Source organism: Delphinapterus leucas, chromosome 2, assembly GCF_059928025.1.
Source record: "Delphinapterus leucas isolate spDelLeu-1000000601 "Yukka" chromosome 2, BTC_Dleu_Yukka2, whole genome shotgun sequence".
Lineage (NCBI taxonomy): Eukaryota > Metazoa > Chordata > Mammalia > Artiodactyla > Monodontidae > Delphinapterus > Delphinapterus leucas.
Genome location: NC_143130.1, coordinates 79,918,767 through 79,939,115, shown reverse-complemented (window position 1 = coordinate 79,939,115; position 20,349 = coordinate 79,918,767). Strand labels below are relative to the sequence as shown.

The window sequence follows — 20,349 nt, the reverse complement described above, 5'->3', positions numbered from 1 at the left end:
CTTCTTCTGTGAATATTCGGTTTAGCAGAATGGGCTGGCACTGTCTTTATGTTACTCTGATGGGGATTTGGGAGTGCATGGTGCTAAGTATATGAGGTTCCCTAGCAGAAAAAGGCAGATGCAAAAGGCTGTTCCAGACTCTATTCCTGGGAGGGTCTGGGGAACCCTGAGCAGGAGAGAGGAAGAACATTGTCCTGAGTTGAGAATATTTAGAGGAGTGTGCCTTGGACGATATCTTGGTTTCCACATTGTTTTTTAACAGATACCTGTTAAGCTTAGGTAGATATTTGTAAAATTACTGATTCATAAGGAAAAAAAAAGGCTTGAAGGAAACATGCTAAAATACCCTCAGTGCTTGTTAGGGTTTGGGGTAATATTGTTTTCTCCTTTTATGTACTTTCTAGATGCACAATTATATCTTACATTATAAAAGCAATAAAACCCAGTTTTAAAAAGATGTACTTTGCACAGTATGAGAAAAAGACATCTTTCCTCCAAACTCTAATGCATGGTGTTCAGCTCTGGTTTGCCCTTGGGGTTGTCCTTCCACAGGGCAGTCCTTGCTCCTAAAAACTTGGTCAGTGCAAGTTAAATAGGCTGTGTTTGTGGCTTCTTTCTTAGGACAAGGTGTCTCAACTGGAGATGGAGCTGGAAGAAGAAAGAAACAACTCGGATACGCTGTCTGAGAGGATCACTCGGGGCAGGGAACAGGTACTGTTCTGTAGTTGAGTGGTGAGTGGATCACCCTGCATGAAAAAGGAAATGGGAGAGGTTAAACCTGAGGATTCAGCTGGAGGAGGGAGAGAAAGTCCCTGGCTGATGGAAAGGATGGAAGGGAAGGTGGGGTCAGTCACTAAGAGGGAGGTGTAATATATAACATGGAGCATATAGAGTGGAAGTTTCCAGAGTGGTTATGTATAACAATGTAGTCACAATAGGCAAAGTGCTTTTAGAGCTGAGGCTCTAAGAATCATTAGTTTAACAAGCAATCATGAAATTTGGTAGCTACCACTGTATTAGTGCCATGGGAAGTAAATGATATGTCCCCGTGCCGATGCAGGGGACATGGGTTCGTGCCCCGGTCCGGGAAGATCCCACATGCCGTGGAGCGGCTGGGCCCGTGAGCCATGGCCGCTGAGCCTGCGTGTCCGGAGCCTGTGCTCCGCAACGGGAGAGGCCACAACAGTGAGAGGCCCGTGTACCGCAGAAAAAAAAAAAAAAAAAAAAACTTTGCCAGCAAATTAGCAATACATACACCTGTGAGGCATCCACAGTACAGTAACAGTACCTTGCAAGTGAGTGCTTTTTGCAGTTTTCAAATGACAGGAGTTTCACTTATATTTGATCCTTATAGGAACACTGGGAGGCAGCCAGGGATCGTTCACACTGTCCTCACATTGTACATAATGGAACTAATTTCCCAAACTACACTTGGGATAATCCCAGGGTTTTGAGGGTTTGTTTCCATTTTTTAATTAAAAAAAAAAAAAGTTCAGAGTGCCCGAGTCATATCCTGGAGATGGGGTGTCACATCACTAGAAAGTGGTAGCACCATTAGCTGGTTACCATGTCCCCACTGCATGCCCAAACCATTTGACAGATAAAAATGTGGAAATATTATGGGACAAGGATTCAGAACATTCAGTGGTGGTTTTACAGAGAGTTTGTATTCACTAATCTCAGCCTTTTATTTACATGATACCTTTGGATACCTGTAGAAACCTCTGATGGGATGTCCTTTCAATGACAACTTATTTTTACGCCCAGCTCCTGAAAATGGTGCCAGTAAAACTGTACATTTAATAGACATTTAGAAAGCTCTTCACCTTTTGATTTGCTTTGGGCACTTTCTTAATTAGACAATGCAAACAAAACCTAAGAGCCTTGGATGGTACTGAGTATAATTTAGGAAATTATCTGTGTGAAGGATTTAAATAAAAAGTCTGAAGTACAAATTAATACAAAATTAATATGGAATCTTCCCACTTTCCTCTGCTCACCCTTCTCCTTATTCATATGTACCACCTTTCGCACACTTTGGGATGACCAAGAACTGGAGCTTCCAGCACTTAGGGACAATGCTGTTCTAGGCTGGTAGCCCCTGTTCAAAGTTGAAGGTGAATCACTGGCTTCGTTTCCATCTGCCTTTGCTTCCCTATTGACAGCTTCTTTGCAAACAGGTCAGATTCTGGTGCTCCTTTGCTCCTGAGAGTGAAGGAAATTCCAAGCAGAGGCTCCATCCACCCTCCCAATGCACTTGGGTTCTGCCTACATATTTCAGTCCTGTTTACGGTGCTAGTATCATTCCTCTGGAGGGGTGGCAGCCCACCTGACCTGAGCTGCAAAAGTTTAGAGAAAGACCTTCATGGAAACCTGAAGTTCGGGTGGAGAGCCCAACCTTGACATTTGAGACCTAATAGTTCTTAGTAAAGTCTGCATTTTCTCAGTTCTCCTGCTGGTATAGAAGCTGCTTTGTTAGGAATTCCTGCCGGCCTGGCTAAGGCGCCCCCTTACCACAGGGCTTTTCAGGATCTGCTAAGCGTTGGTGATGATGCGAGAAGTGGCCCTGAATTTGTTTTGCTAATGCTTCTTGCAATTTAGGCAAGGAGGAGTGGTGGGGAAGTATGTCATCCTATCAATAACCAGGCAGTTAAAACAGCCTTCCAGACCTGAAGCAAAACACAGACAAACTGAACCAGAGATAGTTGCCTCCCTTGAGTCTGCTGATGGCCCAACACTAAGGAGGCCCATCACTTAGGTCTGTTTGCTTTGGGCCTCTTCTCTCTTCTTTCAACAGGATTTGTGGGTAATAGAACTGCTCTCTGTGATCTGCTCAAGGTTGAAAATATTTTCACTGAGCTGAGAACCTAAAGTAAGCCCGGGGAGGAAGTAGTAGAGGGGACGTACTTGTACTCTGGGAAAGAATCCCTTGTCCAGCCTCCTGCACCAACCCCACGTAGCTCCAGGAAAGTCTCCGCCCCTCTGAGCGCAGCCTCTAAGATCTATGCAAAGGAGGCTGTTTGTCCAGGAGATTTCTGAAGTCTTTTCTGAATTCTCACACTGAAATGCTGTGAGAAGGTTTTATAAAATTAAGTGTCTGAGTCGGCCTTTAACTCTGTCATTCCCTCCCTGTGTCTGAGTTTATGTGCCTGAAAAGATGGGTTTCACAAATGTCTCTAGCCTTTTTGCTATATTTGTTCTATTTTCCTCGTCAGTTTTCTTTGTTCTCACTGCACTCTCTGGGGTAGGGAGGGTAAAGCCTGGTGTCTGTTAAAAGCGGAGAAATTGAGCATCGTGTTCAAACTGAGGTAGGAATTACGAAAACAATAAAACAAAACAAACCGCTGAGATGAAGTGGGGTCTCCTGATGGAGTGCTCTCTTCTGGCATGAGCTGCCTTTGGATTTCTGAGCAAGGGTAGAGAAAAGGGCTTGTCAAATATACCCGCCTTACAGGAAAGCATTTACTTCTCACTCAAAGTCAAGGTCAATCTGAGACTCGCTTCTTGCCTCTTAAAGTAAAGGTTCAAGAAAGGGCTCTGAGTGTAGACAGGTGGGCCTTGATTCTGAAGTTGTTTCAGTTCATTTAGGTTAACTTCTAGGGATGTACCGGCTGCCTTCCTGCCAGAATCAGAGAAATGGGAAGCTTCTAAACCTAAGACCCCTTCTCCGCCCCCTCACATGCTGCCCTGTGACACCTCGTCACGGGAGATGTCTCTTAAGGAGCAGGAAATGGTGCCTGTCTGTCCTCTCCAACCTGATTTGTAGCATCCGGTCTGGATGTGCTGCAAACTGCCGTGAAAAGGGAAGGCGTGGGGAACTTTATGTTTTGGATCTTGGTCTCTTTAAATTAAAAAGTCAAAGATTGCAGCTGTTGTCTCTACTTAATCTCTGCATGCTCACAAGCTCCCTGTCTAAATCTTTTTTTTTTTTTGCACCCTCTGAACATCTCCCATTCATTCTCCTAGTCTGAGTGACAGGGCTTAGGTGGGAAAACAGAAAAAGAGGTTTTCCGGTAATTTTAGTGAATGGCCTACCCCATTTACAGAATCTTAGATCTGGCGAGGACCTCCAGGTTCATTTCCCCAGACTTTCTGTGCAGTGGATGAGAGAGCCGAGGCCCAGAATCACCTGTGATCCAGCCAGGGTGCACAGCTGACCAAGGCAGGCACTGTGGTTGGCTTGAGGAGCAGGGGCTTGCCTAAACAATGGATAACTATCAAGAAAAAGCAGTGGGTACTAAATGCCAAGTGAAAGAGTCAGGCAGCTAAGCAGGGAAAGACCATGATAGCGAGGGTGACAGTGGGAGTTCTTAGGGGAAGGCTGGCCCGGAGCTGGCTTTGCGGAAAGGGTAAGATTTAGACAAAGTAAGGAATGGGAAGGGAATCCTAGATATGGTGGAGGGTGTGAGCAAGGATTGGGAGGTAGGGTCTATTTAGCATTTTCTGGAGCAACGAATGGACTGCTGTGCTTGGTTAGGTTTCTGGTGTCCATGAGGGAATCACGGGAGAGGCAGGTTGAGGGATTTTGAAAGGACTATACCCTGAAGGCAATGGGGAGCCTGGGAAGGTCGTTGAGCAGAACAGTGAAGCATACACAGTGTTCTCGAAGGGGATGGGAGTAAGGGCAGGAGAAAGGGGGCCTGAGTGAAGCCTCAGGTGGGCTGTTTCCACGGACAGAGGACAGGAGAGGCGGTTGTGAGATCAAACATTCTGTCCTTTTCATGTGTTTGTTTCCACTTTCTCGTGCTTAACATCTGATGCTCAGTAAATGCTGGCAACGTTCTTTGTAAGTTCCCAGCCCTTCTAAGGCCTTCCTTTTAGATACACGCTCAGGATATTCTTTTTTTTTTTTTAATTAATTTTTATTGGAGAAGAGTTGCTTTACAGTGTTGTGTTAGTTTCTGCTGTACAGCAAAGTGAACCAGCTCTATGTATACATATATCCCCTCTTTCTTGGATTTCCTTCCCATTTAGGTCACCACAGAGCCCTGAGTAGAGTTCCCTGTGCTGTACAGTAGGTTCTCATTAGTTATCTGTTTTGTACATAGTAGTGTATATATGTCAATCCCAGTCTCCCAATTCATCCCACCCCCCAGGATATTTTAAAGTTGAAGGAAATTTGAATGAAATAGTGGGTGCTATACTGGTTTTTGGTCTGTTTCAATCCGGAGAAATCCTTTTTCCTCTCCTTCCTCTAAAGCCATGTTTCCTTTTACGATATTTGCCGTCCTTACTGAGGGTTCTCCAGGTGCTGGGCGCTGTGCCCGTGCCTTGCATGCTTGCTCTTGTTGTTTTCAGGGCTCACGAGGCTAAGTGGCTGCTTAGGGTCTCGAGGCTTGTAAGAAGTGTGGAGCCAAAGCTCATCACCTCCCACCTGTTCCTATCATCCCAGCATCGGACAGTGAGGGTGGTAAAAACACCCCAAACGTTTGGGTCTCTGTGCCCAAGTTTAAAAATAATGCCACAGTGTCTCTTAATATGAGTGAGGATTTATTTTCACCTGATCCTCTCCTGACCCTCCTCCTGAGTCCAGGATTCAGATGGCCCAGCTTGGTGTTGCAAATGTGTCCCACAGGCTGATGTTCTAGCTCCTTGGGCACTGCTGTGTGACTGCTGGTGGCTGAGTGCTACAGTTAACAGTAGATCTGGGCCGAGATGGAGAGGTGTTCTCTTGCCCACGGAGGCCAGGATAGCCCAGCCCAGTGGAAGGACCATTTGTTCAACCCAGGGAGCCAGCAGGCAAGAGGAGAGCTGCCCTGTTGCCTTGGCAACTGCAGGGTAAATCCCAGTGGATAAAGTTGCAGGCTTCTGCAGTCATTTTCAGGAACTGCTCCCGAGTGGCTGGCTCACACCTGCTCCTCAGTCTGCACCAGGGGGATGCAACCACCAGAATACGGGCCTGGGAAATAAGGCTGCTTTGCAGTCAGCCCGTGAAAGATCAGAATGGGATTTCTTTCTTTCTTTTGTTTTTTCTTCTTTAATTAAAATGATCCTGGTCTCAGAACTGCCTCCTATTGTAAAGACTACTCAAAAACCCAATGTGTACAGTTGGTTAATAATACTTTTCCTTTCTTGTGACTGAGTATCACTTTTAGTACTAGCCAAGAGTGTGTGCTCACCAACCCCTTTACAGCCCAACGGTAAACACAGGTGATGGGGTTAAATATTATTACTAGCGATCATAAATATCTCTGGCTTTTCATTAACCCAGAAGGCAGCTGCTTCTAATCCTGAGAGCTGGCTCAGGTCACGGGTGCCTCTGACATAAACCCACTGGAATCTGATACTGTTATTTCCGATCAACGTGCTCAGGGTTTAGCATTCTTTCAATCCAGCTGTGATAACTCTTGCCTTCGGCTCCCCTTCTGTTTTTAATTCGACTGGAAAGTTTTTGTTTGGTCTACTTAGTATAGTTGAAGGGTAAACAACAACGTAAAGCGCTAAGCTTACATAAAGAAATGTTTTCTCAGCCTCAGATTTACTTCCCTGGTCCAAAGGAGGAAGCTGGCTAAACCAGAGGCCATTTCTCTCTCTCTCTCTCTTTTTTTTTTTTTTGTCCCCAATGTGGGCTCAGGGTGAGCAGAGTCTGATGTGGAATATTCACGAGTCACGGGGCCATTCCTGGAGATCACAGTATTGAGGAACTCGACGGAAACACATGTGGTTTATGGTGAAACCCACCCTTGGGGGTATTGTCCGTAACACCACGTGGTATTCCTTGTGTACGGCTCCGCATGGTGTTTTTTAAAAATTTGTTCATTTCACACTTAATTTATTTTTTAAGTTTTTATTTTATATTGGAGTATAGTTGATTAACAGTGTTGTGTTAGTTTCAGGTGTACAGCTGGTGTATTTATTCTAGAATTCAGGGTCTGGCTCTCCTTTTTTGAAGACCTGAAGGAAGCCTATCATGTTTGCCAAAAAGACTGGAGGAAAGTTGACTGTCCGGTGACAGTAACTGTTAAGTTTTATGGTCTCACATTTGTTCCTTCCTGTTCTTCACTCTGATTTATTTTACACTTGCATTTTAATAGCCATCTTTGGAGGGGATGTGGTGGGGTATAAATAATTACTGTTTTGCTTTGTTTTTCCTTTGGAGACTCACATTTGCCTGGGGCGCTCCTGGGAGGTCTTGAACCTGCAGGGACCTCCGGGATCCTGTTTCCTGAGTGCCCCTCTGTACTGGGAGGCTCATTTTCTGGCAGGATCCAGAATTTCCAGCCAGTAGCCCCGAGGGAGCAACACCTTGGCCGATGGCCGCTTCTTTAAGTTTGTCCTGAACCCCAGCCTGGGCCCAGTGCCGTGGACCCCTTGGCGATCTTTAAATCCCTCCACAGCGCTTTTCTGCCTCATGCCACTGGAGGTGCTTCTTCCTTTTAGGCTCCAAAGGCCCCCCCAGAACTCCTACTTCTAGGTTTTGCCCTTCACTGAGGGACCTGGGAGGTTGGCAGAGAAGGGAACGGCCGCCAGTCCTGAACCTCCCACCTGGGAGGTGGGGGTGGTAACGTCTGCCTCAGAGAGTCCTGGGAGAATTAACAGGCTCAGACGTGGACCCTCGTAGTCACTCTGCACCTGTCGCCAGGGGCTCTTGGTTCTCTCTGTTTCCCTCCTGCTTCCTCAGGCCTGGAGCACAGTTGTGGAAGTCACTGCCTGCCTCCTCACGCAGTTGCTGAACAGCTGCCAGAGCCCCTGGACTCTGCCCCCACTGCCTTTTATTGCCTTCTGGTGGATTTTGGCCTCACCTCCCCCCCCCCCCACCGCCACCAGCAACTAAACTTCTTTCTTTCTCTCTTCCTCTCTCTCGACAAGCCTCCAGGTCTTCCTTATCCCTTAACTTTTGGGGAAATAATCTCCCTTCCCTTCTCTTTCCCTTCCTGCTGCCTCCTGGGCCTCCGAGCTACAGGAGCTTTCCCCCACGAGCCCTGGCTTACCGTCCCTCTCCTGGGTTCTCTCCCACTCCCGTGCTGCCCCCAGCGTGGGCCTGCATCCTTCCCTGAACAGTCTCCTGCCACACTCCCGTCCCGCTACAGTCCATCACCTGTAACTGTTTCCTCCTCAGTGATTCTCCCCCTCGGTCTGCTAACAGCTGTGGGCATCTGTCTTGCAAACCCCTTACTTGAGCTCTCCTCAGCCCTCGGCTCAGAGCTGTCATCTGTCACGCTACGGTTCTATAGAAGAGGGGCTTCCCTGTCTCTCCCTTCTCTGCTGAGCCTCCCAGAGCCATCTTCCTGGCCAAACTAGACGCATCTTCCTCTGTCCTCACCCTTCTGGGCCTTTGCAGCAGGTCAGTGTCCTGGTTTTCTCCATACCTCCCCTAACGAAGTGGAGCGGGGCGGCCTTCCCAGGGCATGGTTCTCCTCATTCTTCATGCTCTTCTCCTCGGTGAGCTCATTTGTCCTGTGGCTTCAGCTGGCATCACCCAGTCTCCACACCTGTATCTGCAAACTCCCCTGGACTCTAGGGGTACCTAGGGATGTTAATAGTACCCGCCTCATCAGGTGGTAGTGAGGATGAGATGAGATAACGCTATAAAAATGCTCCAGACTTACTTTTGTTAAGTGCAATACAGACGTTCGCTGTGGTCACAATATTATAACGGGCCCTGTGTGACTGCTCCCTGTCTGCCTCGCCACCTGAGCTCTTAACCCGTCCCGTTGCCTCCCCGCGTGTCCACCTCAGTGCTCTCGATTCTTCCAGCGCTCCCTTCCTCTTTCTTAGCTCCTGCCTTTTCTCATTAGTGGTCCCTGGCTAGGAGAGCTGCACTTCCTCTCCCGCCTCGTCCCCACCCTGCCTCACTCTGACCTCCCTCTCAGCTCTCAGATCTCAGCTCAGCGTCTCTTGCTCTGGAGAATTTCCTCAACCCTCCCAGTCTGGGCTGTGACCACTGCCGTGCACCCCGTGCCAGCATGCTGTCCTTCCCCATTGCAGTGACACTGACCACAGGGACAGGGCTTGTTCATTTGTCCCCCACGAGCCTATAATGAGGTCAGGTACTGTCATGCTGTCCAGCCTAGGGCTGTGATAATACAGTCTGAACGAATGCATGGGCCCACCCCATCATTCCAAGACCACCCCTCCCCCGGCACTCAAACCTACGTGTTCACAAACACACACTCACTGTCACCCCGACGGAGTGGGTCTTTTCTGGGGACGCCCCTAAAGGTCTTGGAGACATGGAATGGCTACTGTAGCTGAAAGATGGAGACCGGGGCCTTAAGAAGGAGGGCCGCACAGCGCCGCACGGCAGGCGGGAGGCACCGACTGTGCTTTCACTGCATTGTAGGCCAGCTCCAAGGGCCTACAGGCCGCCTTGTTCAGCTTCCTTGTTTAGAAACGAGGAGTCCACATCCCAGAGGTGAGGCGACCAAGGTCACATGCAGGTGGATGCAGAGCCAGGAAGAGAAGCTGGGCCATCGCTCCCTGTGTAATTGCTTCCCGTCGCAGTGAAAGTTTAGCCGTGTCCTCAGTGAGGTCCTGGCCTCTGCCCAGCGGGCGTGAACAGAACAGTTTCCCCCAAGAGGCACATCGTGGTCCCGTGGCCCAGCCGTGCTGACGACCTCTGTAGGGGTGTTGGCTGATTCACAGCCGTGCTCGGAGTGGGGCTGTGAGGCTGCATTCATTACCCGTGGACCTGGTGCTCCTAGAGCAGTTAGAGGAATTGTCCAGGGCCCTCTGTGCAGCATGTGATTCTCGAGGGCCCGGGGCCAGGCGGGGGCTTGGAGCCGAGGGCGGAGTTTTATGTGCTCTGCCTGCTGACCTGTGCACGGCTGGCATGTTTTCCCCTGCTGTGTACAAGGATGCCCTAAGGAGGCCAGCTGCCTCCCGGATCTTGGTTTTTACGCGACAGCCGTATGTAGACCCTAAGTCTGTTCGAAGCCTTTTCACTGAGTTAGTCTAGGGAGCCAGAGTAGGTGAGGTAGTGGGCCATGAGTAGGCACGGCCTCTGTCCTGACCCTCCTTCCTCCCGAGATGTGGATAACTGCCCCGGACCTCCGTGTAGTCTGCTGTAGACGTCGGAACCCCTGTGACTTAGAAGCCTGCCAGTCAGAAATGCAAAACTGTGAGCTTTCTTCTGGGCCACACAGGTTCACCCTCCTCTGTGGGCAGGGCCTCAGCTTCCTCCTGTGGTACCGAGCTCTCCACGTCCCAGCCCTGCCCATTGCCAGCCTCGTTCCTTACCACTCCCTGTCACCCACTCTGGGCCAGCCGCACCACTCTGCTTGTCATTCCGTGCATACGCTGTGGTCGGGACAGTGGGAGACGCAAGCCTAGCCTGTCGTGGTGGTGGCGTCTCCTCTCATTATTCCTCAGGTCTTGCCCTCCAGGTGGATGGCAGGGAAGGCAGGGTGAGCTTATGTTTTACTCACGAGGGTGCTTGTACAGGATTTGGATTTGTGAAAATCAAGATCAAGGCTGGTCAGGGTGAGACTGTTACACGTGCTCCCCAGGCATCCAGGGACTCCTGTGTGCACACCTCTTACCTCTGTCGGACCCGGCCTTAAGAAGGAACGGGCAGTTTTATTTTCCTGGCTCACCTTCTTAGTTCTCTGGGCTTCTTCAGGTTGCCCTCTGCTGGACGGTCCTGGGAACAGGGTCTGGGGCCTCTTCCTCTGAAGCGCATTTCACCGTTGCTACGGCCCACTGGGGATGGGGAATGGAGACACCGATAGGCAGACGACAGGGTTTCTTTCCAGATGCCGCTCAGCTAGGCTCATTTCCTATTAATATAGAAGAAATCCTCGGTGAGGCTTAGCCTTTGGCAGGACACCTGGAGTGTTCTTGCTGACTTCTGTTTTTGGCATAAGAAGGGAGAAATCTAGCAGCATCTGAGATATGCTGACTGCAGAAGCCTTTACTAAAGCTCGAACTTGTAATGCAGCAGCCAGCAGCTCAGGGGAGTACTAGCTTCCCCTGTTACTTCTTGTGTAGATCCCTGGCAAGTTGGGTGACTGACTCATCCCAGTTTGCCTGGGACTCCCTCAGTTTTAGCGTTCAGAGTCACATGGCCTGAGCACATCCTCAGTCCTGGGCAGGCTGGGATGGTTGGTCATGATCCAAGTTGATTAACTTCTTCAAGCCCTGATGTCCTCAGGAGAGATGATATTACCTGCGTCATAGGCTTGTTGAGGGGATATCGTAGGATAGCACAGGCGGAGTGCTGAGCAGGTGTAGCGGTTCCCTAGGGCTGCTGTAACAATTATCAGTACCAGAAACTAGATGGCCTAGAACAACAAAAATGTGTTGTCTCAAGCTCTGGAGGCCAAAAGCCTGAAAGCAAAGTGTCAGCAGGGTCGTACTCCCTCCAGACCTGTCGGAGAATCCTTCCTTGCTTCTTCCTAGCTTCTGGTAGTTTGCCGGCAATCTTTGGTGCTCCTTCACTTGTAGATGCCTCACTCCAGTCCTCTGTTTTCACGTGGCATTCTCCCTGTGTCTCTGTCTTGCCTCTGTGCATGTCTGTCTCTGCATTCAAACTTCCCCTTTTTATAAGGACACCCGTCATACTGGATTCGAGCTCGCCCTAATGACCTCAGTTTAACTTGATTACCTCTGTGAAGATCCTTTTTCCAGATAAGGTCACATCTGAGGTTCTAGGGGTTAGGACTTTAATATATCTTTTTGGAGGGGACAGAATTCAACCCATAACGGCAGGGTTAACTTTGACTATTATTGGTATTTGTATCATTATTGTTGCAATCATTGAGAACTCAAGAATATCTAAGGGACAGCTCCAGTATTCAAGAGGAGAAGGCAGGAGGCCCCCGTCATAAAGAGGAGCTGACTTGGTTGTTGGAATTCATACCTGCGAACCATTTCAGCACAAAGGCTATAGGAACACCCCCTCTAACCTCTGGACTTTTGCACTGTGTGGTGTAGATGGAGCAGATGCGGAACGAGCTACTTCAGGAGCGAGCCGTGAAGCAAGACTTAGAGTGTGACAAGATTTCCCTGGAGAGACAGGTGAGGGCAGCTGGCCCCATGAACCGCCCCCCCCCCCGCCCCGCCATGGCTTTGGACTAGAGCCCCTTGGTTGAGCCTTCTTTGCACAGCACCCCCAAGAACTCTGCAGAGTAACTCACCTGAGAGGTACAGGTGTTTCTAAGGCCTTTTCCAGAGAGGTTATTCCCACAATATTAAGTGTGCTTGTGAGTTTAGCAGCTGGGGAGAGGTAGAATTGCAAGTGTTGTTTCTAGATCCTAAAGAGGGCTAAATTCGAATGAAAGGAGAATAATAAAGAACCAGTGTCCTCAGATGCAGGAGTTGCTAACAAACCTTACTTGAATCGCTATTTCTTTTACATGCCATTCATGTAAGTTCTTCACTGAATATGATGTATGATATTGCTGAAGGAGCCTATTTCTCCTGTCCCGCCCCAGTAGGTTTATTTATTTATTTATTTATTTTGGCCGTGCCGCACAGCACGTGGGATCTCAGTTCCCCGACCAGGGCTCAAACCCACACCCCCTGCAATGGAAGCGTAGAGTCTTAACCACTGGGCCTCCAGGGAAGTCCCCCGCCCCAATAGGTTTATAAAAGGCCAAGGTCAACCTCATTTGTCTGACATCCAGTAGCCTTAGGACATGCAAAGATTTCACTTAGGCGTATAAGCAATGTGATAGAATCTCTTCTTTTGGCTTGCCAGGACATGAGTGCAAAGCTTTTCCCTGGATACATCCCAAGGTCTCCTGGGGCCACACATCCTAAGGTGGAAAGCAGGCTTACCCCAGTCACCGACCAAACACTGCCCTGCCCTGTGCTCTGCTCTGCTCTGCACAGAGGGTGCGGCAGACACAGCCCCTCACGGCCTCCCTGTCTGATTCCAGAACAAGGACTTAAAGAGCCGGATTATCCACCTGGAAGGTTCCTACAGGTCCAGCAAAGAGGGGCTGGTGGTGCAGCTGGAGGCCAGGATCGCAGAGCTGGAGGACCGTCTGGAGAGCGAGGAGAGGTGAGCTGGGCCCAGCCGTGGTGCAGAGGCCCTGGTGGGCAGTGGGCATCACATTACAAAGTGCTTTCACACTTGTATCTCTTCCTATCCTCGAAAGCCTGTGAGGAAGGCAGAGCAAGTACAACCTTGCTGGAAAATTGTTTCCATTTTATAGATGAGAAAACTGAGACCCACCAAAGTAAATGACTTGAGGAAGGTAGCCTGGCAGAATATTGATGTAACAGGACTAAAACCTGGGACTCCCCACTGCTCAGCTCTTAGCTGCTCCTTTCCCCATGCCTTAAATAGGACAGGCTGCCTTGTAAGCTACTGAGTTTGAGCTGGAATAGAGGTAAGGTGGCTGTCTCTGCTCTGGGGGGGCCAGGTATATTCAAGCGGAGACTGAGTGGCCATCTGTCAGAGATGGGCATGTGGGTGGAAGGGACACAGGATCAGATGACTACATGTGATTCTCTACAGCTTGTTCTCAGACCACAGCCTGAGGGCCAGTACCGGGTTAAGCTTGACCAGCCTCAGTTCTTTTTTTTATTTTATTTTTTTTAATTTTTATTTTTGGCTGCATTGGGTCTCTGCTGCTGCGTGTGGGCTTTCTCTAATTGCGGCGAGCGGGGGCCACTCGTCGCGGTGGCCTCTCTTGTTGCGGAGCAGGGGCTCTAGGCACACGGGCTTCAGCAGTTGTGGCACGCAGGTTCAGTAGTCGTGGCTTGCGGGCTCTAGAGTGAGGGCTCAGTAGTTGTGGCTCATGGCTCCAGAGCACGGGCTCAGTAGTTGTGGCTCGTGGGCTCAGTAGTTGTGGTGCATGGGCTTAGCTGCTCCATGGCATGTGAGATCCTCCCGGACCAGGGCTCGAACCCGCGTCGCCTGCCTTGGCAGGCGGATTCTTAACCACTGCGCCACCAGGGAGGTCCCTAGCTTCAGTTCTTACTCATGGCCCCTCACCTTCCTGGAAGCAGTGTGGGTGTGTGTGCATAGAGCACTTTACGTTATCCATTTTCAGTAAGACTTTTGGGACTGGGCCTTTTTGCTCCAGGGCAGCCTGGAGTAAACTCCAAATATTCACAGCCTGGCAGTCTATGACCCACTGCCTTACCAAGTAAAGCCCAGGACTGGGAGTACTCAGGGCAGGTCTGGCTCCGGCTCAGCCTCTCGCTGGCTCCGCAGCCTGGGGCAAAGTCCCTCCCCCTCTCAGAGCCCCTGTTTCCTCATCTGTCCAACGAGCAGCGCTGTCCTGCTGTACACTTGTGAGTCTCTCTGACCCTGCGTCCACCAGACAGCCCTGGGCTGGCCTCGCAGGTGGCTGGGATGAGACAGTCCTCTGTTCTGCTTCCCCCGCTCTTCCAGGGACCGGGCCAGCCTCCAGGTCAGCAACCGCCGGCTGGAGCGGAAGGTGAAAGAGCTAGTGATGCAGGTAGACGATGAGCACCTGTCGCTGACTGATCAGAAGGACCAGGTGCGGGACGCTCTGCGAGCACTTTTGAGATTTAATGTCTCGGGCTGGGGAAGCGAGAGGGAGGGGAGGCCTCGGCGGGCAGGCAAGGGGTGAAGTTGAGTGGACTGAGTCCGCCGTTTCCACTCCACCCCTTACGTCATGGAATGGGGCCTTTAGAGCCCACTTTAGTAGGGGATTTCGGCAAACTTCAGACCCTGAAGTTGGCTTTTAAAGAGTAGAATTTTCAGTCTTAGAGCCTCATCTCCACTTTCCCGTGAGGCTGGTTGCCCCCTTTGCCGTACCCTGGTTGCTGGGAGAGAAGGGGGCTGGACCACTGGCCTCTCTGTGCTGGGCTGGGCGACCCGCCGGCTCACGGCCTGCCTTCCCCCTGCAGCTGAGCTTGCGCCTGAAAGCAATGAAGCGACAGGTGGAGGAGGCTGAGGAGGAAATAGACAGACTGGAAAGTTCTAAGAAGAAGCTGCAGAGGGAGCTGGAGGAACAGATGGACGTGAATGAGCAGCTGCAGGGGCAGCTAAATTCCATGAAGAAGGACTTAAGGTGGGCAAGTGCGGCAACCCCCCCGGGGCCGTGATGGCCCTGACGTTGGAGGGGAGCCTGATGCTTTCAGAGCGCTCCCACTCCTTTGTCTCAAGCTGATCCCTTGTTGTCACCTTTGGGGTCATCCCACCCTAGGAGTGAGAGCGGCTGTATCCACTCCGGTCGCCCCACGTGATCAGTAGGGTGTCACATGTGTCATCCTCATACCATTGCCCTGGTGTCGGCCGGGCAGGTATCGTCCCTGTCGTCCTGAGGCTCAGAGCAGGTCAGACTAGCTCACACCACTGTGTAGGGACCAGCTCCTGGACCAGCCCTTAGGGACTCCTGGGTTAGGGAGAAATGAGGTAAAGCTGTGGCTTGTGTTCTCAGGAGGACGAGGATGTCCCAAACCTGGTCTCCGGAGAGAGCTGCTCTCTTGAGCTCCCCTGCCACGGCCCTAAGGATGGGGGATTAGGTGCGGGGTTGCTTTCCCTGCCTCAGGGTCACTACCTGGGGCATTGGAGTGAGGGGGTGAGTTTAAGTTCACACCCATTCGTGGAGCTGGGCCTTTCTTGGAGGCCGACTGTGACCTGGGGCTTTTTGCTGGCTGCCCAGGTAGTTCTCTTATCAATGCCCAGAAGACTGGAGCCTGTTGAGAATCCTGTAAACAGGGCATGTCTATCGAGAACCCAGCCCCAGGCTGGCATTAGGGGGCACCAAAAAATCTCAATAATCAAGATGCAATATTAAAATAAAAATTAATGCAAACAGCCCATGGTGAACAAGATGATAAAATTTTAAATTAAGATAGGATTTATGGCAGCACCCTGCTGAGCCATGTTGGAGCTTGAGGCAGAAGGAAAAATCAGTGCTGTTGACCTTGCCCCAGCCCTGCCCAGCCCACCCTGTCAGCAGCAGCCTCCCGTGCTCTCAGGTGGGCAGTTTGTTCCCTGTTGCTGTAGGAACTGGCAGGTGCAGACGAGTTAAGTTCCTGTGCTTATATGCCACTCGCTGGGGTGGAGAGACAGGCGTCTAGAACCCCTTCGCCTCCAGATCGGAGGTGAGCCCCGGTCCAGGGCCAGGAAACATGCCACCTGTTGTTTTGCAGACTTAAGAAGCTGCCAAGCAAAGTGCTGGATGACGTGGACGGCGACGACGACGACGACGACCTCAGCACGGATGGGGGGAGCCTCTATGAGGCGCCGCTGAGCTACACCTTCGCCAAGGACAGCACCGCCGCCAGCCAGATCTGAGCCCACTTCCAGGGGCCTGCAGCCGCCCACAGCGTGAGGAGAGGAAGGGAGCGCCATCACCTCCTCTTCGCGGACCAGATAATTCCTCCCTGTGACGTCATGTCCTCCTAGGATCTCTATGGCAGCACAGCTCTGGTAGCTTAGACAGCAGCTGTTGCAGGGTATGCGTTGAGACGCCTGCAGCCGCTTGGCAGGATGGAGCCTCCGTTCTGCACAGCTGTCTGCAGCACCCTCTGCATGGCTGCTCCTCTCTGCCCTCCGCCCCCCCGTCAAGAAAAGGGGTCCAAATGCTAGTTACTAGTTAGTAGCCATTGTGAAGGGGAGGGGAGGATGTGTAGGCTGTGCATATTTTAAATCAGACCTTCTCACAGACTGCTGCTCTTCCATTTTGGAATGTTGCAGAGGCTTCGTGGGGTGGCTTGTTTGTAAAGTTCACACATCTCTATTGAGTATTATTTTTAAAAATACAAAGCTACTAGATTTTTAAGTATAACTGAGCCAGAGGCAAGAGGGAGAAAGTAAAGACCACTCTGGGCATCAGATTTGGAAAAAGGAATTGTTGTGGTGATAAGGGAGAGTTAAGCCTAAGAAGAGAAGTTCAGGTGGTCTTGGTAAAGAACTTGTTGATGGAGGGAGGGAAAGTCAGAGGTCACTTGTATCCGTGGTCCTTGGTTGCTTATTTTATCTAGAATTTTGTTAAAATGTTTGAACCATGCTGAGACCAATACCAGTCACCAGCTGCCGTTTCTTTTGCACAGGTGGAGTGGGCAGACATGTACGTATGGTTTTTGACAAATGATGCTGGTTTCGGGGGCCGGGGGTGGAGCCCTCCTGTCGTGTCTTTTTGGTCCTTTCCTCCCGCCTCCAAACTACACTCTCTCCGTCCCTGGACAGCGTGGTTGCCAGGTGGGGACCGCGAGGGTTTGGGAGCAAGGTTCGTGGACTTAGGCTTGAGGAAGAGGCAGGTGATGTGTGCAGTAAGGTCACGGGGACGGGAAGAAGGGAGAGGAGATAAGCAGGCGTGTGTGAGCGTGGGTAGGAAGGAGGAGGTGGAAGAGGAAGAAGTTCTTGAAAGCTGCGGGGATGTGTAGGCAAGAGGCAGATTGGACAGGATCTCAGGTTTATGTCAGGAAAGGGAGGAAGGAAGCAGCAGTCAGACAGAGGCATTTCTGTGCAAACTGGAAGAATCCTGACTTCTGGGACAGAGGGACAGCGGCCGGCACCAGGCAGGAGGTAACTGGGGCTGGGTGAGGTCTGGGCAAGGCCATGTTGTTGGGATGGAATTTCAGGGAGGCACTGGGAGGATGCTGGGTATCCCGGCACTTCCTCTTGGCCTTCCTGGTGTCCCCTCCACTGTGATGGTCCCTAGGCACGCACAGAGGCCAGGTCCAATCGCAGCTGGTCAGGGCCGTGGCCAGGGAGGGAACCCTTCAAGTTGTGTGCATGTGATTGAGTGTTCAGCTGCCTCGCAGTGTCCCCACATATCCTGGTAGGTAAGAGGCCTGTGACCCCAGCGCTCCATGACAGTTGCCACAGGGAGCAGGGAATCTCAGTGCCCTACCTACGCCAGGTCACAGAGCGCACCCAGCAGGATTCAGAGTGATCAGCCCCATCTATGGGTAGGTGTTGTTGCCCCCCGCCACCATGGGTGAAGCCCCCAGAGCAGAAGAGCCAACCCCTCTTCTACCTCTGCTGGGTGGAGTGCTTCTTGCCTCTGCTTACCTATTTGGAGTATGGAGAGATTCCTCCCTTTAGCCGTTCATTCATTTAGCATGTATTTATTGGACATCCATGATATCCCAGTCTTTGGCACTGGGGACACAGCAGTAAATAAAGTAGATCAAAATCCCTCCCTTCCTGGAGCACTGTCAGGGGAGAGGGGGTGATCGACAACAGTCACACCAATGAACACAGAGGCTGAGCCCCTTCAGACCTAGCCCCGGAGCCCCTCTGTCCTCTTGGGGAGGCAGCAAGCCTGTGATTGGTTGGCTGGCTCATTGGAACCCACAGGGGTTCTTCGACTCTCATATGCTGTTGAGTTCCCCGCTGCTTCCACCGCCATTAGGTATTTGCCAAGAAGCCTGCCCAGCAATGCGTTCGCCTGCTCATCACTACAGATTAGAGATGGGAAAAGTTGGGGGCCCAAGAACTTTGGGAGCGAGTCAGCATCTGTCTTGGTTTGTGAGAAAGTTTCTGCCTCTCATTCTGGCCAGCTCCTTCTGGTAGCCATGAGGCAGGCTGCAAGAAACAAACTGCCTGTGAAAAGAGAACAGAGCTCACCATTCGGAAGATCTGCATCTTTACCCTAAAATTGGGACGTTAAAAATGTCAACAAATGCGCCCTCCTGCGCCGTAATGGGGCTGGCGGTGAACTGGATGCATGCGGTGCACCAGGATGGGAGGAACACGAGCCTGGGAGCTGAGAGGAGAGATGTTTTCAAGTCCCAGCTCATCTTACCGTGGTGACCTTGACAGGGGTGACCTTGAGAGGCCTGCACTCAGAGCGGCAGATGACGCGGAATGATTGAGGACCAGGGCTCAAGGTCCTTGCCAGCTCTGACACGCTGTCATTCTTTGATTTTATTATGTACACATATATATTTTTTTCTGTTTGTCGCTTTAAGAACTAACCCTACTCGAGAGTATTTTCTTTTAGCTAGTTTAAAAAGAAAAAAAAGTATTTAATAAACAAGTATGTGGCCAAATGCAGTGCTGAAGAGACAATCATCATATAGCTTTATGATTTTTTTTCCTGCCTCTGAGTGTCATCTGGCAATGCCGATTAGTCTTATTTTGTTGGGTTTCTGCTTTCGGGTATGGTTTGATTGCCTGGGTTTGTCACCGGGAGGAGACATTCTTAGGCAGCTACCTCCATGTAAGTGAACTCCTGGAGAAAGCAAGTTTGCCTTTCAATAAACGGTATCACCCAGCAGGAATCTTGACTCCCGTTATTTCGACTCCCTTGTTTTCTCCAGAGCTTGGCTCCGTGTCTGCCAAGAAACAGCCCAGGTGAATGGCTGGAAGCTACCCAAGGTAGGGGAACTTGGGGCGTTCCAGGCTGGGATCCGTGTCTGAAATAGAAGGGTGGGGAGGGGGTGAGTGGGGCGCACTGAGAGGATTAATGCCCCTGGATGGTTGTGATGTTCTGAGAAATCCAGACTGCCCATTTCCAGAAAATGGCAAAAGGGGAAGTGTGTTGATAACTGAGAATAAACAGGCACCCCCTGTTTTCTCCTTGTTCCAAAACTGAAATGGGTTCTCCTGCAATCACAGTTAGCGCATAATCTCACTTGATCTGCAGCAGGCTAACAGCAGGTACCCTGGTCCATTTTATATGAAACAGGAGTCCCTTCCACGTGGAAGGGACCTACACTGTTCATGGTCTTCAGTGCCATTCTCTGCCCTGTCCTCTGGAGGCCGATCCCTAAAGGCCCTGGGTTCCCCCCATGACCGATGACGACTCTGGTCGGGGTCAGCTTGTGGGAGCAGGTGGAGGTCAGCATTTTTCTGTTGTCACCCCTCTTTTGTGCAGCGTTTCCAGCGGTGACGCAGCCGGACAGGACTGCACAGGACGCACAGGACTTGGGCGACCATACCTCCTCCTTGTGTCTCTGGTTCTAAAGGTGGTCAGGGCGGCCTGCTGCTCTTCCTCTGCGCCCCTCGGCAACCCTGGTGGGTCCCCCCCGACACTGCCGCCCTCCAGGGCATTTCTTCATTAAACCCTTTCGGCCGCCGCAGGTGGCTGCTGCTTCCTGCCCGTACCTCTGACCACTGCCCCTTCAACGCCCCCAGTGATGTAAACATCTGGCCCATCCAGCTATCCTGCAGCCCTTGACTCCCTTTATTCTGACTAAACAGAGCATCTCAAATGTAGATGAGATTTTCTAAGTTTAATAAGTCCTCAAAGTCTTTGCATAAATTGTTTGCTTTTTTTTTTTTAAAAGAAAGGTCCGGATTTTGGGGGTGTAATTTTATCATTTGTAAGTAAAAGACACCCTTTTGGTCCTAGTTGCTTTTGAAACTGTATTAAAGCCTCTTTGGCCCCTGGGCCAGGGTCTTTGTGGTGAGCATAAGAGATCCTGAGGGGTTACCTGTCCCCTGCACCCGTGGGAGGGAAAGTGACTCAGGAGCTCAGAGCCAAAGGGAAAAAAAGTCCTTCCAGGCCGGCAGCTAGCTCCTTCCCC

General features: G+C 50.9%; 1 protein-coding gene across 1 annotated transcript in view; it reads left to right on the top strand.

The window, feature by feature from the left end:
• Positions 1–19,095, top strand: part of CGNL1 (cingulin like 1) — a 154,179-nt gene extending 135,084 nt beyond the window's left edge. Inside the window, exons 14-19 of the mRNA XM_089907163.1 lie at positions 622–711; positions 11,875–11,958; positions 12,822–12,946; positions 14,288–14,396; positions 14,770–14,933; positions 16,021–19,095. Of these exons, the coding sequence (XP_089763289.1) occupies positions 622–711; positions 11,875–11,958; positions 12,822–12,946; positions 14,288–14,396; positions 14,770–14,933; positions 16,021–16,165 (717 nt within the window). The 3' untranslated portion in view covers positions 16,166–19,095. The remainder of the gene's footprint in view (positions 1–621; positions 712–11,874; positions 11,959–12,821; positions 12,947–14,287; positions 14,397–14,769; positions 14,934–16,020) is intronic.
• Positions 19,096–20,349: the final 1,254 nt, after the last annotated feature.